At 34.9% G+C, this 18,677-nt stretch overlaps 1 protein-coding gene across 1 annotated transcript in view; it reads right to left on the reverse strand.

Annotated features, from left to right (window-relative positions):
• LOC150096330 (netrin receptor UNC5C-like) overlaps positions 1–18,677 on the reverse strand; it is a 164,343-nt gene that overhangs the window by 57,361 nt on the left and 88,305 nt on the right. The window contains exon 4 of the mRNA XM_090409032.1: positions 10,110–10,406. Coding sequence (XP_090265158.1) covers positions 10,110–10,406 — 297 coding nt within the window. The remainder of the gene's footprint in view (positions 1–10,109; positions 10,407–18,677) is intronic.

Raw genomic sequence — 18,677 nt, forward strand, 5'->3', positions numbered from 1 at the left:
TGTGTAGCTAGTTTTACACACTGTTTAGTTTTTGTACATTTGTCTCTGTATTCCCTAAGAGCACAAGCTGACTTATTTGCCAGGAACTTTTGATATGCGTTCTTCTTTTTCTTCACTGCCTCTTTAACTTCCTGTGTCCACCATGGAGTTCTAATTTTTCTATCCTTTCAGACAACTTCACCACATGCCTCTCTAGCTGAATCAATCAGGGTTTTCTTCAAGGCTTGCCACTGAATCTCTAAGGTTTGGTTCCTGTTCTCAAACTCTTTCATTTTTCCTTCAATAATCTTTGTGTATTTTAGTCTACAGTTCACATCTGAGAGCTGCTTAACTTTTATTCGCTTTAAAACTTTCTTACATGTTATTCTTTTCAATATGAAATTCAATTTTATCCTACTCAAGACTAAATAGTGATCACTTCCAATTTCAAATCCTCTGTACACTCTGGTGTCCTGCACCAAGGAGAAAACATCACTATCAACAATAGCATAGTCAATGAAACTTTTCTTATTCCTTGTCTCTTCTCTCCATGTGAATTTGTGCACATTTTTATGTTGGAATATGGTGTTAGTAATAACCAGTCCATGTCCTGAGCAGAAATCCAACAGGTATTCACCATTATTATTAGCTTTGCTCTTTTCTCCAAATTTTCCCAAAACATTTTTGTATGTCTCACAATCACTTCCTACTCTGCTATTTAGATCCCCAACAAGGACCAACTTTTCCTTTTTCATTATGTCAGTAGCTTTCTCTAGAACCTCAAAAAATTCCTCCACTTCTACCTTAGTAGAACCTTCTGTGGGACCATAGGCCCAAATAAGTCTCATTGTTCAATTCCCCATTCTGATATTTGCCCAAATCACTCTACTTGACACTGCCTGCCATTCTAGAAGATGAGCCTCGTATTTTGTGTTGAATACTATGGCTACTCCTTCTTTTCCTTGATTGTCATTACCTGAATATAACATTTTGTATTTATTGCTCAGAAAGATCTCACCAGTTTTTGTCTTTTTTATTTCAGTCACCCCTGTTATGTTGATCTGGTACTTATCTAATTCCCCGCTGGCTCCATTTCTTTGCCATTCGGGCATCTTATGTTGATAGTACCGATCTTTAACTCTGGTGATGTTGAGTTGGGGTGTGTTTTCAGATTTGTTCCAGTAACTGACTTTTTGCTGTTCACTCTGGTTCCCTGGTGAAAACATGGGGGCCTTGTTTAACTGGGCGACGCTCCAGCCGGCATGATTTGTCATGTTGTACCATCATTTTGTATTTTCGTTTAACCAATAGGAATACAATTTGGTCGGCTAAATCCCAAATTGCCAACCCATCCTTGTTCGTTCAGTATCCAGGCAGATACCCAACAGGGTGCCCCACGAGAAGGTGAGGATTGGACATTAGGTCAGATAGAAAAGTTTGATCCTTTTATATCAGAAAACACGTGACACGTAGCTAATGATCCTGACTTTAAAAATATGCCCTCCTATTTAGGAGATAAAATTCAAAATGAAATACTCACTTTATTGGCATCAAATATTAAAAATAACGTTTTTATAAAGTGACATTCTGATATATTCTATCATTTAAGCATTTTTGAAATGCTTCCCATGCATTGTCAATATTCTTCCTATCCAGCAACTCATACCACTGTGCTGAACTCAGTATACTCCTCAGTTGGTCATAATTTCTTGCTTTGTAGTTCAGCAGGCAATTATGTAGGATTAACTGAAGAACAAAGTTCAGGTCCTTGTGTGTTTGTCCTTTCAACTGAAAGAAAATGCGTTCTTGGAATGTTAACTCACCATCCCTTTTTTAATGAATAGCTAGCCCAGCACACACAAAAAAAATCCATATCTCAATATGGACATCCAGGTTAAAATAAGTCCCAAGAAAATAATTATTAAGTTCGATCTTTGTGTACTTGCCATTCATTTTTAATATTAAAATAAATGTGGGCACAACCCACATTTATTTTTGGCTTTCAAATGACAATTGAAGAAGGCCTAAGAAGGTGATATAGACAGTTTTCTGCAATATCCTGCAAAACAACAAGGTGGTAACCAAACTGAAATGGATGAGATTGGATTACAGACTAAGTCTGATAAGTGATTGGCTATCAGATAGGTATCAGCTAATTTAAAATTTGGGTGTAGTAATCCTGAAAGAGAAAAGTCATTAGTGATGTGGCACAGGGATCTGTTTTGAGACCACTGTTGTTCAACTTGTGTATTAATGATATTGGGATGGGTATAACCAGAGATATGTAACTGATGCAGATGATGCAAACAGTTGCTTGTCTATAGTTCAACCAGGTAAGTGAAACTGTTAGTTAAATATTGCAAAGTGTAAGGTTCTGAAATTTGATAAGCAATGATGGGATGCAAAGTATATAATTGGTGGGGAAACTCAGAAGGAGGTAGAAGAGATCTGAGAGTGGCTATGGACAAGGACCTGAAATTCAGGGCCCACACTGCATTAGTTGTGAAATCATCACACTGGATTAGGGCCCTTCTTCAAGCAATGATGCAGAAGACCTTGACATACAAAAATAGCAAGGTTCCATTATAAGGTCTTGATAAGGCCTTATAATGGATTATTGTGTATGAATTTAATCACCTAGTTGTGATGAGGATATGTCAGAAAGGGTACAGAGGAGATTCATGAAGGTTGTAACTGGTCTTTGAAATGTGAGATATGAAGACACATCAAGGCTTTGTAAATTCCATTCCCTCAGAATGAAATTTGCAAAGCCTCTGTGTCTAGGAGGGGGGGATAGAGAGAGAATATGATTGAGACATATAAGTTGATCAGGGGCTGTTACCAAGTTAACATGGAAAAAATTTTTTATAGAATAATAGGGAGGATAGAACAAGGAGGGAAGAGCTGGTCCTTTGCATGAAGAGTGGAACACATTGCTTGAAAGTGTTGTGAATGCAGCTGCATTCACCATATAAGAATGGTTTGATGCTTTGAGTGTGACAGTGTGCAAATCTCACAATGAGTCTTTGACTACATGGAGGACTGGCATTAATAATAATAAATATCTTGAGTGAATTGGCTTCACCTCCTGTAATGAGTTCTGCACCTCCACCATTGGAGGCACCACATAATAATATTTTAGGAAATTATAATATATTTATATTGTATTGTATTATATTATATTAGGCATCTCTAGAGAATCATTAAGGGAGGGCCCTGAAAAGTATAATTACTGGTAGCTAATCACATCTATCCTTAAAAACATTCACCAAATTCATTCACTACATGCCATGAATTCACTGTAGACACATTGAATCAGTTTAAAGTACAGTTGGAATGAGCATTGTGTGCAATAGTATGTACCTCCCATGATGAGTCTCAGACTCCATGGAGGTCAGCATTAATAATAATTACTAAACTCAGCTATTGACACCATTCGACACTTCTCTGCTGTCTGTATTTACTGTGGTTATCCTATGATGTTATTCTTTCCTTTTACTTACTACACAGGGAAAAAATTCTCTCAGATATCTTTTAACCTGTTTATCTAACTTGTCCTCGTCTTATTTCACCTATTTCATCACAGCTGTCACTCCCGTGGCTTATTTTTTGTACTGTTCATTATGTTTAGCATGACCATAACATTTTCATCTATACTATTTTATTATATAATTTGAAGCTTTTAGGACTCAAAAATTAGCAGTACTAATGAAAGCAACGAAAAGCTTTGCGTTCACAATACATGTTATTTATTTTCACGGCAGTGATGAAAACACAGAATGATAAGAAAATAATATTTATTAACTTATTTGCTGATATTTCGTTGGTATTATATCCAGATGCCGGATAATATAATACCAGCGAAATGCTCGTTTTTATGAAGCATTTGTTCATGGATGGGAAATCCCTAAAAAAAAGTCGTAAACATCATTCATTTCACTCACTGTTTGTTTTTCTCAATTACACAAAGATTTTCATTTACTCAATCAGTAGTAAATGAAGACTGAAATGGCACCATACGCTCTTGAAGTGAACCCAGCTTGTCAGATAAGCAATATGTCAGAGAGAAATCAGTAGCAGTACATATACCTATTTTCTGAGAGAAGGTCTAATCTTCATAAGAATGTTTCTGAAGGGGAGAAAAAAATCACGGTCACACAACTTTCTAACAGATTTCTCAGCAGTGCCGTAACGAGGGTGCAGCGAAAGAGGCGCCCGCCACGGACGCAACTAGTTTTGGGTGCAAAACGTAAAAATGTAAAAAATAAAAATAAATAAATAGATATAAGTCTGCTATTTTATGTTGTATTTTTAAATTTCGGCAATACGCTGCTTTAGACACACAAATTCTGCACACACTCCAACTCATTTCGATGGGGTTAATAGTAACTATTTAACATATTGCATTTAGTAAAATTTAACTTATTACATTTAAATTTTTCAAACATTTTGTCATTTTGGGATTGGGGGGGGGGGGAGTTAGATACTTGCCACAGGCGCTTCATACCCTCATTACTGAACTGTTTCTCAGGATTTTCAATTTGTCTTTTTGACTTCATGAGAAACTGTAATGAGATGGGAGTAAGCTAGCCATTGTTAAATTAGTCTCATGAAATCAAAGAATGATATTTACAGCAACTTTTTTTTTAGCCTGCTACAATTTATATCAGAAAATTAGGAATATTATCATTATGTAGTATTATCATAATAGTTACTCTTGTTGGAAAATACACATCAGGAATGTATCATAATTATGACTATAAGAAAACTGTAACCATCTCACAAATGAATCTCCAAAACAGCTAAAATTCTAAAATATCATTATCAATATATCTAAAGATCAAGGATTTATCCAGTTTCCTGCAGTTACAGATTTGTCTTCTGGTAGGACTACAAGCATTCTAATAGCAGATCATATGGATTTTACAGTTCCACAATTATATAAATTTCAATGTTTTTTTTTTTTTTTCAAGCTGTTTCAATATAAATTTATATTGGAACAGCTAAGAGAGAAACACTATTATTATTATTATTATGAGACACCTCCAAGGATTCATTGCAGGAGGGCACTCTACAACTCCCCATCTCCACCATTTAATCCACCAACTACACAGAACTGCTGCTACCATCATCTATGCACACACCGCCATCTACTGTCTACCACCACTTATTTTGTAAACTACATGTTTCCTAAGGCCGATTTACCTGTATGCGGGATTAAAACCCCGAGTTTCCACGTGAAACCCTACTACTTCAGTATGAGATCGGTAACTCACCTTCAAATGGAAATATATATATATACAGTGGCGCACCCAGAGGGGGGGAAAGGGTCTTCCCCCACTAAAGAAAAAGAAAAAAAAACTAGAAAATTTTCCAAAAACTTTTCCTAATTAAAATTCATTTTTATTTTATTTGTGTTGTGTTGTGTCTTCTATTTCTATACTACTTATGAATTAGCGATCATTGCAGATGCTCAGTCATAGGTTGAATTGTATGCGATGCATAGTGTCAGTGGTGTAGCTAGAGCTTTTGCCGCCCCTCTCAATACACACCAAAAATACTACAAAAAAATAAGGAAATAAATTAATACACTATGTTTATTTTTGAAGTAAAACTTTAATTTCAACATTCTAAAATGTTATTTTTCTTGCTTTTCTGTTAGCAAAATCGTCGATGATATTGGCGAAGTCTATTTCATAATAATGTAGGTAATTCTTAATCTATTTTATTTAGAAAAAACTCCTCTCACAACTAGCAACACCTATAGCAATTGTGAGGAAAATTCGCAGTAGTATTACAATATTTGGAAATGAATTCTCGAGACTGTATATTAGAATTAACTGCAAAAGGTTCAAAGTGCCGTCCCTCCTCTCCTCTCTAGCCACGCCTCTGCGTAGTGTGTATTCTCAAATCGTTTACTAAGCTCGTCCCCCCCCCCCCCCCCAAGATTAAATCCTGAGTGCGCTACTGTGTGTGTGTGTGTGTTTGTACACACACGCGCGCGCGCGCGCGCACTTCGTCACGACGAGAACCGAACTTAAGCTTTTTCCATCCGATGGGCGCAAAAGTACCGTTCCTCCATGCACCACGTAGGCCCTTTTATAGGTATGAAAGATTGCAGAAACTCATCAACAAAAAATACCACCCAAATCTCAACAAAATTTGGATACAAAAATAAAGTGCAACTGGAAAGATGAAATTAATTTACGCATGTTTTTGCAAGAAGATATGATAGGCCTACACCATATCCAGCAATAACTAATATAGCAGCGGTACATATCACAATATCAACGAAATATATAAGTGCATAATAACAGTCACATATCTATGAAATACTCATCCTAATTTTGCCAACAACAGCATGCGTTTTTAAAGATGCCCAGATGGTTCCCTTTAGGACTGAACGCTTCGTTTTAAATTGTATCAGACCTTCCTATACTGGCGGGTGCAAGTTTCTACATACCTATAAATGTTTTCTGATGATTTCGCTTTTGACTTGACATTTTGATGAAACGAAATAGAGTAAAGAATAATTAAAGTTTTTTTTATAATTACTATATATATATATATATATTATATTATATATTATATATAATTGTATATTATATAATGTATATTACAAATATTATAGTATATTATACAAATGTATATTATATACATGTATATATATATCAGCTTGAAAGAAGGCATTACTGTTAGGAATTTAAAGCGAAGATCATTTATTGCATGTAATGATGTTTTGGAATTACGGCTGAAGCAACTGGGGCTCTAAGATCAATATGCTATGCCTGTTAATTACTAGACATTGGGTCATTAGTTTATTACGAACTGCAAAATTAATAATAATCACTAATAGTAAAAAATCCCTAAAAACAACCAAATTTCAAGCCAAAACAAAACAAAAAAATAATAATTTCCACATTCATTTCACCAACATCCGTGGCCTCAGTGCGAATTAACAAAGTGCACCACTACTTACAAGCATTAAAAACCGATCTGTTATTTCTTACTGAACGTTATTGACAACATATTACATTTCACCTCATCTATCCAAACTACACCCTGGGCGATGGCTTCTGTAAGAAGAATGGAATATCTACTATGTCATGTTTGGCATTCCGTTCTACACCAAAGGTTTCTTAAACCTTGAATCCTATCTATATAATCTATTCTGGTTGCCTTGCATTACTTTGTTGCCTTCCTTTAATGACCTGACTACTCTCCGAAGTAAGATGATTATGCCCTCTTCGATTCATTATCTCTGAAAGTTTATCACATATAGTTTAATTATACAAACAGTGAAATATTCCTTGGAGACTTCTGGTGTTTATAATTCAAACTAGTTCCTCTGTCCTCTAATTTCACAGATCAAGCTGGAAGCGAAGGCAAACTATTTGCGATCAGTAATGATCTAATAAAATTGTACACCTACCTACCAGAATACCAAAATAATACTCCTCATTCATCCAACATCCTGACCTTTACATAACCAGCTCTCCCTCTGAATACATTGCAGATGTCTACTCTCTTCTTGGCAACTGTTCAGAGCCTTTTCCACTCCATTTCTACAGTTCGATCTGTTCTTTTACTCATGTCCTATACCATTACAACGGCGCCAACGGGATGATTTATAGATTTATATGCCTCTTTCCTCGTGATCTAAAGTTGTTTTCGCTCTCTTAATCCAAACATCTCGCTCGGCCAAATAATGAAAATAATCCTTGCTGGAATGCGTACCTTCATTCCTGCCAGAGGATGATATGCACACTCAAGTCAGACTTCATAATGGTATCATATGTAAAAAAGCTTGCCTCTTGCTTAAATGGAAGTCAAGTCTTTTCCAGTCCTTCCATAAGGCTGTTGGTCGCAACTTCATCGGTTACCTATTTCTACCTTCTCACATCCTAATTGCACTATGGTGCCAGACATAAACAAACAGTAGACCTCTTGTATCAGACCTTTATCAGATCTTGTAGTAGACCTCTTCCTCTAACTCTTGTACAGATGAGCAAGACAAATATCCTCCTCCTCACAGGAAGGATAGCTGATCAGAAGTAAATTTTAGTCGATCATAGCAATTATTCATCTCCTGACGGAATTCTTTATTTCTTATTCAGAGCGGGGTCAAATGGTAACAGTGTCATCGACAAAATGCATCCACAAACATGACGAATTTTTAATGGAACTTGTGGCATGATAACATGTATTTAGACATACGTATTCTCAAGATATAGTAATTTGATTACTGCAAATATTTCAACCAGAAACTAACTGGTCATCATCAATGCATCAGCATAATCACAAAACAAAGCTACATTCTGAACTGAGCCACGTGCCGAATGCAACCTAGTGGATGGTTACAATAAAATAAGATTACAATTAAGGCCCAAATTTAAAATTACGTGATTTGAAATAAAATTAAATTTAATTAGATAATAAAATGGCAAAGCATTAAATTAAATTTAAAAAATAATAATTAATTAAAATGATTAAAATACCATTTATGAGGATGACACTCTCCCAAATCTTGGCAACAGAGAGACAGTCATTCCGATTTAAATTTGTGCGGTGTAGAATAACCGCTCAAACTCATACCTGCACTGATGTAAAAGGCGCTTATTGGACTACCGGATATCATATACAAAGATATCTGGTCTTGCTTAGTATGGAGTGGACACTCCATACTGAGCAAGACTAGATTTTTCAGGTTTATTACTGTTAATATAAGATCCTACTTTGGACAAAGGGGACATTCTGTTGAAAAACGACTACAAGAACACCAATATAACTTGTATTCTTATAGTCGTTTTGGTGTTCTTGTGTTCGACTACATATAGCGATATAAGATTGGTGTCTTATAGTGGTTCAGGTATGTTCTTGTGTTTGACAGCAAGAATACCAGTATAAGACTGGTGATCTTGTAGTAGTTTTTCAACAGAACGTCCTGTTTGTCCAAAGTAATCTTATATTAAAAGCTAACATCAATAAACCTGAAAGATCTGGCCATGCTCATCATGGAATGGATACTGACCACGATATCCTGTGGTACAATACTCTCCTTTTATATCGGTGGATACATTTAGGTTTGAATGGTTACTAAAGAGAGTACTGAAGCACTTCTACACCACCCAAATTTAAATTGGAATAGATATCTCTCTATCGTCAAGATTTGCAAGAGCCTCATCTTCATAAATAATAAGCAATAGTGTTTTCCCATTTTAATTATTATTTTAAAATTTAATTTAATATAATACTATCATTTCACTAACTAATTAAACTTACTTTTATTTCAAATTACTTAATTCACTTACTTAATTTTAAATTTTGGCCTTAATTGTAATCTTATTTTATTGAATCATCCACTAGGTGGCACGTGGCTCATCTCTGTAAATAGGATTAACATTCTTTGTTACAATGACAAATCCTTTGCCTTGTAATTATATGATGACCCGTTAGTTTCTTGTCGAAATATCTGCAGTAATAAAATTACTAAAATCTACGAATATGGTTGAGGATATATAACTAAACATGGCTGATCGTTTCAACGATTTAAATAACAATTTGCTAGAAGGGGAGATAATGGATTTCTTATCGCGATGCTCATGATTTGTTCAAAATTTTTCTTTATCAACCAACCAGAATGCATGGCAGAAATCAAAAATATTAACTGAATCAAGTGTGAAATCCTGAGAATGAATATGAAAAGCGTTTGTTAATGGTATGTTAGTAAATGATCAATATCAAAGACTGGTAACTCAAAAATGAGCTGATTTCTTGTGAAGTAGTAGAAATGGCCAAATGATGATCATGAAAACCGCATTAATGCTTTCATTTTATTTAAGTGAGATAATGTATGCAATTCACGATCAGGTTTAAAGGGTAATCATCCTTTTGATCTATCGAAGGCCAGCGGACGGATTTCCCAAAACGTTAGCGCTTAAAGAATGTTGTTAGTTCTTTGAGAAGACGTTTGAAGATTTATTATGCACTCTTAAAGACTGTAGTTCGGAGTTTTATTATATTTTAATCTAAGCATGTATTTGTTTCTCAGAAATGAAAAAGTATACACAGTAACATCACTTGACTTGGCATTCTCTTTACAATCAAATACTAAGAAATTTATGCCTTACCAGAAGAAGATGCTGACAGTACAGATGCACATGACCCGGTATGGGGAGGCTTGCCTGTTGAACTCGGCGTCTGAGATCGTTGGGCATCTAGAAGAGGAACTCTACTTTGTGCAGGACTAGGTGAGATGTTTGAAGGGTAATGAGCGGCAAGCAAAGGGGTGATAGAACTGCATCCCAATCCACTTAAAGATGCTTTTTCATTAGTAATATAATCACTCTCAGAAGCTACATGTCCCAGGAGGTGAGGAGAAATGTTCAGGACATTCTGCGTGAGGTCGGGTTGGACAGGAATTACTTCTAGAAAAAAACGAATTTTGTCATTGACTCAAATAAATTCACCTTCATTCACAAACATCTAACCGATACGAATATTAATATTTTAGAGAACAGGAAAAAGTAAACCAATTATTGCATCTTATAGTCGAATTCTACTACGAAATAATAGAACTCAGATAGTTGCTACAGAATACATAATCATAAGGTGTTACTTTTTCAAACCAATTAAGCAGAATGATTAAAGTGCGGAAGATGAAACTCTTCTACCACCCACAGAAATGTAAAAGAAAGCTTTGAAAAAAAATATTGAATTCATGAATATGAAAAAAACGAATCTTTTTACCATCTTCTGCATTCTATATATAAGAAAAAATGAACATGGAGTCAATTTCTTTTTCACACATACGCACACGCACACACTTTTAATTGGCAAGTCAATTATTATGGCAAATAATCTCACCTTATAATATGAAAAGAATTAAGAGCACTGAAATATTTTTTTATTGTTAAAGAAAAAACAACGACAAAGTTCATCGTTCATATGAGAACGATGCAGACTGCGCGAATGAGGATTAGATTGCTTGTATTTACGGATGAAACAACTAAAACTATTAGGCCAATGTATTAGTTGCTAATTGCATGGTTTCTTTTAGTAGACTGACTCCTATTTGTTGGATAAAAAAAGCCATGTCGGTATCAGAATGAATAACCCAGTTTAATCCAGATATTTCCAACAGAGAAACAAATGTCGCAATATTCTCGCGAATTGCAAACAAGGGACAGGATAATCATTCCTAAACTTGCCCTATCTGTGAAGAAATGAAAATCATTAGATTGGTTTATTAAGCTAGGAGCTGGTAAGGTGTCAGTAGGGGCTCTCCCGATTCTGCAGTATAAAAGAAAAAATGCTGATATTTAACACATATGCGACCGATTTTAAATTAATCGGCCAGTAAAAAAACCTATTTGCATTTTACTAAAGGTGAATTCACTAGTCTGAACTAATTATCGTGCTGTGATTTAAACAGCCATGGGGGAAAGTATGCAATACTTCTTCAACATTATGAAATTAGAGGAGGTTGCTTTTAGAACAGATATACTGCTTGGGGAATTATGATCTATAAGAGGGATGGAATAAAAGAGAATGAGAGAAGCTAGTGAAGATTTGAATTTCAAATGTGAATGGATATTTATTAGCAACTACTTGTCTTTTTTATGCTCAGAGAAAATTGGAAAAATATGAAAGTTAGGTATAAGTATGAGAGCTAGTTTTCTACTGGTATTTTTATTTGTGAAAATGCCTCAAATTGTGGCTGGAGGAGGGAAAGTTACTGGGATAGAAAACCCCGACACTTCTGTATAAGATTAGTTAAAAGGGATGAAAAAAAGATGAATTGTTAGGTAATTATGTTTGAAGGATTTAAACTGATGATGATAAGTGGTTGAAGAACAAAAATTTGACCTCTGAGGAAACAGATGAAGCGAGATATGCAACCTTTATTGTGGCATATATTTCGAATCTATCTTGAACGCTTTTCTCTGATTTGGCACCCTGCCAAATTAAACACTCGTAATAATGACAATGAATTGTATCATTTAGTAATGGTATTCTTCCCCCCGTGTGAGATCACACCCGAAGAAAGACTTGAGTTCTAGTCTAGTCACTTACTAAAGGAACTTTTTATAAGCCTTTCTTCGATCGCTTCCCGAGATAGTCGATCTCTGGCACGAGTAAGCAGGTTTTTTCTCCATGAAAGTAGGATTTTTCGTCCCATAATACATAAGAAAATCGATCGCAGAACGCATACAATTTCAGATAATAACATATTGTATTAAGGTTAGGGCCCGCGAGATGGCGACACGTGGCAGTCATATCTTCGTCGGATTTCGCTTATAATTAGTGATAATCTTGGGGTAGCTACCTCTAATTGGCTACCAGTGAAGATTGAACTGCCCATTCAGTCTCCAAAAGTTAGATTGGACTAAAACGGCCTCGCCTACTCCCTTATAGGGAGTAGGCGAGGCCGTTTTAGTCCAATCTAACTTTTGGAGACTGAATGGGCAGTTCAATAAAAGGCATTAGATGATTTTTTTTGGGGGGGGAGTTAGACCACCTCTGCAGTTATGGAATAGTTGAAGTGGATTGAAAAGGCTCCATGTAAAAATAAATAAAAATACAATAATGTATATAAAAATGGAATAAAAATTCTTAGCATTTTTTCTTGCCAACAGTATGAATGAAGGAGAGCTTTTCAAAACCTCTCATGGACGGAAGCCACAGAGAAAAACTTTCGCTGCAGTATTTGCATTTAAATTGCGATAATTCTTACTTATTCCTCTTCACCAGATATTAAAACACTAGACATGTCACTGAATAATTCAATTATTCTCGCTACTGAAGTTACTTTCCTACTAATTGCATAAAAACTACATTTAAACTAATTACAATCTTTTAATCATTCTCTTTCTTGCTTGTTGCATAATGAAATAACTCCCTACGAGTTTTTTGGCCTAATCAACTAATTTTCTTTAAATCTGATTTGACAAGAATCTCAGGTGAATGAATCAGAGATCATGTTTAACACAAATACCAATTAAGATACTTCTAAGGAATCTCTGACCACGAGACAAGTGTACTGTCTTTTATTATTATATTTGATAGCTCTATACATTTGGAGAACTCACTGTAGAATGTCACTCCACAGTCCACCAACTTTGTTCCACTGCATAACATTAAATGGTTTGTTATTTTCTTGTAAAAATGAAAAAGTTCCTGGGAGAGAAAATCCTGTCACCTCCACTTCAAACTGATTAATTCACTTTCAGTTTGTTGAAATGACATTCAATATACACGTTCTTCATGGCTTAGATGGATTTTGAACACATGTCTTTCTCGTCAAGGAAGAGAAAATTGTTTCTTTAACGCTTCAAGGAAATAACCAATTAATAACAAAAAAAGAAACTTAGAAATATCTTGAACCAATTGGAGATAAACTAAATGAAACTTTTACTGCTATGAACTTTTTATAACAGATTACTAATCCTAACCACAGTCGTGGTTTCATGATAACACAAATAGGGTGGCTCATTTTGTTTGAAAATTGCTTTGCAAAGTACTCTACAATTTTCAGAGGTCGCTATGTTAAACACGCAGTATTCAAGCATTTAAACGGATTTAATACTAGTAGCTTTTAATAGTATTTGTTTCACAGACAGTTAATAGTGAATTAATATTGTCCACTGGTTGTCCCAGGCGTAATTTTAATTACAGATTCGTAAGACAGACGACTTTAAAACAGGCAAAAAAATTTTTACATTAACAAACTGAAAGAATATGCATAGCAAAAGTAGAAATAAAACAAACACGCTAAGATAATAAGGAAAAGCATACAAAATGTCTTTGTAGCCTTTTGGAAATGACGTTTTTTGCATCATTAGCGTTAGGTTCGGATCTCTAGCATGGTAGGGGGATTTCCCTCTTGGAAACTCGAGTTTTTAATCTGACAACTCAAGGAAATTAACCGTAGAACTTATAATTTCCTATAGTAATATATATAGTTTTAGGGCCCACAGGATTGAGGTATTTGTCTGTCATTTTCTCCTACAGAATGTCTATTAAAATCATTAAAATAACCAACTCGTCAAATTTTTATAAGAATTCAAATTTCAATAATATTCTCAAACACAGTTACATCAGTTATAACTTGTATACTACTAACGCTAAGTACGGGAATATGCATGTCGTATCAGTATTATATAAAGAAAGAATAACCTTCTTATCCCCACTTATCAATATCTATCTCAATGTCGGAGTTATTGTTTGTACTGTCTTTACCACTTTTGCAATACACTTCGAACTTCAACTCTCTATCCATAGAGCCTCCGTAGTCCAGTCGGTTTCGATGATGCCCTTCGGTTTCGAATGTCGTCTAGGATGAGAAGAACGTTTATCAGGATTTTCATTTGAAGGTAAGTTAGCCAGTATCATACGAAAGTCCAAGAATGTTACAGTTGCTTTGAAAATCCGAAACAAACTATCGACAATTCCTAAAAAGTGTCTCTCCAGTTTTCTATAATACAATCACACCAATATTAATACAGACAGGCTGCATTCTCTTGAAATGGATTTTGCTGTTTTAAATTATGGCCGAAGCAACTAAGGCAGAGAGACCAACATATTATGGCTGATAACCGCATATTCTTCTGGCCGTTTGCAGAAGGAAAAATCCAATGTCTTGAGCCCAAATGGCAAATCTTCTATTTGTAAACAATGATTGTCATCCATTCTTTTCTACCTACAATAACAAATCAATTATTCTTCCAGAAGACGAAAACTATATTATATTATAGTCATTCATTCCGAATCCTCTTTTATAGTAGTCTATAGACTTTTATAGAGAAACTTCTGTACATTGCTTTTTAACAATCCTATACAAATTAAGCAACAGGAAAACAAAGTAGAATTCGGAAACCACGCTGGCAACCTTCATTGTTATATATTTGATTCTGCATCTTCGTGCACTACTCTGTCAACCAGTCCCATTCTTCTCATGCAACCAACTTGTTATCCGTTCCCGGTGCCTCGACTTTATGCAGTAGCTTCCCATTATTTATTTCCACGAACACTTTAGCAAAATCAAGTGATGTTTTGCCCAATAACATTTCAATTTGGAGGGATAAGGATATTCGCAGTGAAATTGTTACTTGATTATGAAATACGAATAAGAATCATAAAAATAGATTACTGAAATAAGCACACTCCTCTTCATGGACGCCTTCTATTCTAATAAATAATAGTAAATTGTAATTTTCGTATTACAATCAATGTAATTCTTAATTCTAGTCCACTAATATCTTAAAATACTTGTAGTTCTGGACTACAATTTTCTGGCTCAGTATTGGCGTCGGCTTTCTGAGAAACTGTATTATTGAGTTCATTTTTAAAGCATTGATATCCCTTCCCTGCATTTACATCGATTCTACAATCTCTTATTTCTTTTATGCTTTTCGCTATATATTTCCTGTTCAGTATCATAAATCACATCATTCCAATCCATGTGTAATCTACATTCATCAGTTATTCTGCCTCTTTATTTTTTAATGAATCCCATTACGAATAATAATAATGTAAATCCCATCACTATAAATGTATAGTGCATTTGTACTATGGGTCAAGTAAGCTAGGTATTAGATAACTGGAGAACTCTACTCTAGAGACAACCTCGAAAATTTTCAAGTGTCTTCAAGCCTTTATAACCAGCATAGTAAATTCAAGTATCAAATAACAGTAGTAGTCGAAATAAATAATCCTTTAGGATTTGGGCTTGATGAATGCATGTACACCTAGTTTTCTTTCACAATCTAATATTACCTTCCTTATCATAATTATTAATCTTCCAACCTTCTCATGCACAACACATTTTTCTCTAAATTCCCTTCCCACAAATATTTTTTAAGTAGTTGCTGCTTCATTATTTCTTTCATTCAAACAGTTCTTAAGCTATTTATTGTCGTAACTCGAAATGCAATCTGACAAAGCTACCATTAACCGTTTCTTCAAGGCGTTAGCGGATTTATTTACTGCGTATTTTATCCTCATGCACCTGGGATTTCCTTCTCTAGCATGATTTGGTACTTGGCATCGATCCACGCATCCTTCGATGTTTTATAATTTCTTGCTTTGCATTTTCAAGCATATCTTTTTAACTAAAACTGTCACACGCTTAGCTTACCCACTGCATTATTTGAATAAACCTTTCGTGGGTGGAAGCCACATAGAAAAAGAAAATTTCAATTGCATTCACTCATCACAATATTTTATTTATTTAAAAAAAAATTACGTGTTACTGGAATATAAATAAATAATTCGCTAATCAGATTAAATATTTACAAGCCGACGTTTCACCGTCGCAAGCTAGCATTACCAAGAATATTTACAATTTTGATATGTCCAATTTTGATGCAGTTGTATTATGGTCCCTGTTGTATGTCTGAACGTACCTTGGGTTGGAAAGATTTTGTAAAAAATAATAAGAAAATAATAAAGCTTTTCGTAAGAATTCAACTGCACAGCTGTCTAACGAACCGAGAAGTAAGATATGAATACTATATTTCCATTAACGTGTTGTGTTGTGTTGTTTAGAATTAACGTGAAGGAAATTAAAGCCATTACATGAATCGCTTTACGTAGCGGCTGTACATATGTTCAGATCGGTTCGTCTGTTTTGCAGGAAAAAAAAAAAAACTGCCTTAATTATGACGTGGGCATTAACAAGCAGAGACGGGAACTCAACACCAAACACACAACACACTTTTTTTATGTGTGTTTTGCAAAACGTATTAAGCACTTGTTCGATTGTTTTGTCTGTTACACATGCTATTTTTCTGCACTGATTTCTATTTTTAGTAAAATATATTTGAGACCCTCATTCGTTGAGCTCTCTCAATTTTGCTTGTAATCGAACCAATTTGAGTGACAAAATTTGGCAAAAACCTATTGAAATGATAAAGAATAAAGCTTTGCTCTTTCTGGCTGACATGAATGAAAATAAGTATTTAGATCTTTAGTTGAATTTATGTCGACTTGGTTGGCCGAGTGGTTAGCGTATCTTCTCTCCACTCAAAAAAGCTACGGGTTCGAATCCCACCCTGGACACAGATGTTCGTGATTGTCATACTGCGTGAAACGGTCAAGTGCAACCTTGCGATTTTTTGTAGCAGAAGGCTTCGCTCGCAAAAAAAAACCAAGTGAAATGCGGGATTGACCACACGGCGTTCGTCGAGGTCACATTATCCAATTACTTGAAATTTTGGTCTTAACGGAATCATGTTAGTAGTTGGGAAATACATGAAAAAGTAGGAAATTATGTTGTAAACAACAATAATAGACTACACAAGTCTAAAATGGCTTATGTAAATTTAAAAATAGATAAGCCATTCTTGGTGAGTTAAGTCTGAACATTGGATTAAGTAAGTAATGCAAATTATTGGATTAACTAATTCATAGAAATATAAATCACGATAGCCAACCTAATCATAATGTCAGGAAAATATTATGAAAATTCCTGCAGAATTACTAAAAGTAAATAAGTAGAAAGAAAGAAAAATTAACTTAATATTACGAAGACAAAAGTTATTTCTGGACATTACCAGAAAGTAAATAATAACGCTATTAAACATTAAAAACAAAACTAGCAGTGGCTGGATAACTTTCGAAAAAATAAGCGATTTTAATAAGAAAAAAAGAGGAAGAAAAATGTCCTGAAATAGTTCTATTTTATTTCTAAAAATGTTAAATTTTTTTTCCACCTTCACCTTCGTTTTGACGGAGAGAGAGAGAGAGAGAGAGAGAGAGATACCTTCACAAAGAAGGTAAAATAAACTGGAGAGCACGGGAAAACAAGAACTGACTACGTTTTTCACACTCCTCTGCACTAAAAAAAATAATCTTGTGTGGCACATCCTGTAGCATACGTAACCTATATGCACGGTACAGACAGGTCTCGCAAGAGATGTGTAGGCAAGAAGGTAGATCATTAAACTTCTGCCAGTAAAGAGGACAGCACAATTTATGACCTATCCGTCGGGTGACACCGGGCATAAGGCAGGAAGTGGCCCGCTGCCACCTTCCTAATGACTTACAGTTTGAGAAAAGCTTAGCGATGGGTTTATCTACCCACGTGATTTGGGTCAATCCCAGCATTCGGAAACGAGTGTTGGGAAGTGATAAGAATTCTTCATATATTTGCTAAACGTCTTTTTTTGTCCTCTCCGTCTGTATGTTCCCTCCTGAGACCAGGTGACTCAGTTGAACAGAGTTCGAGTAATTTCCAGTTAGAACAGCTGCTCTAGTGTCTAAACAAACCGGAAAAGTTCATTCGACTAGCGAAACTAGCTTACCTGCAGAAACTAGTATGGCATACTAGTTTCCGTAAACTTCTTTTAAAGAAATATTCATCAATGAAATTTACTTTGCCCTAGGGAGAAGAGTAAAGGATGTGAAATGCAATTTGGCTGTGACAAAAATTATTGAGAAAATATCGTTGTAATTGTCGCTATTTTTCCATTATTATATTTGTATTTGAATATTCCGCTAGGATATTGATAAACACCAGACGAAGCGGTGCAAATTAAAATAATTTTCTACCAAAAAAAAAAAAAAAACGATTGAAATTCCAATTTATTTTCAATAAGAATCAAGTGTGAATATCAGAAAAAAATGTCAAATAATACAAGATGTCAAACTCATACCTGTCAAACATGGTTTACATTCGAATAAATTATTTTGCTTCA

The sequence above is a fragment of the Typopeltis vanoorti genome, chromosome 19, assembly GCF_054136105.1.
Source record: "Typopeltis vanoorti isolate ZY-2024b chromosome 19, IOZ_Tvanoo_1.0, whole genome shotgun sequence".
Lineage (NCBI taxonomy): Eukaryota > Metazoa > Arthropoda > Arachnida > Uropygi > Thelyphonidae > Typopeltis > Typopeltis vanoorti.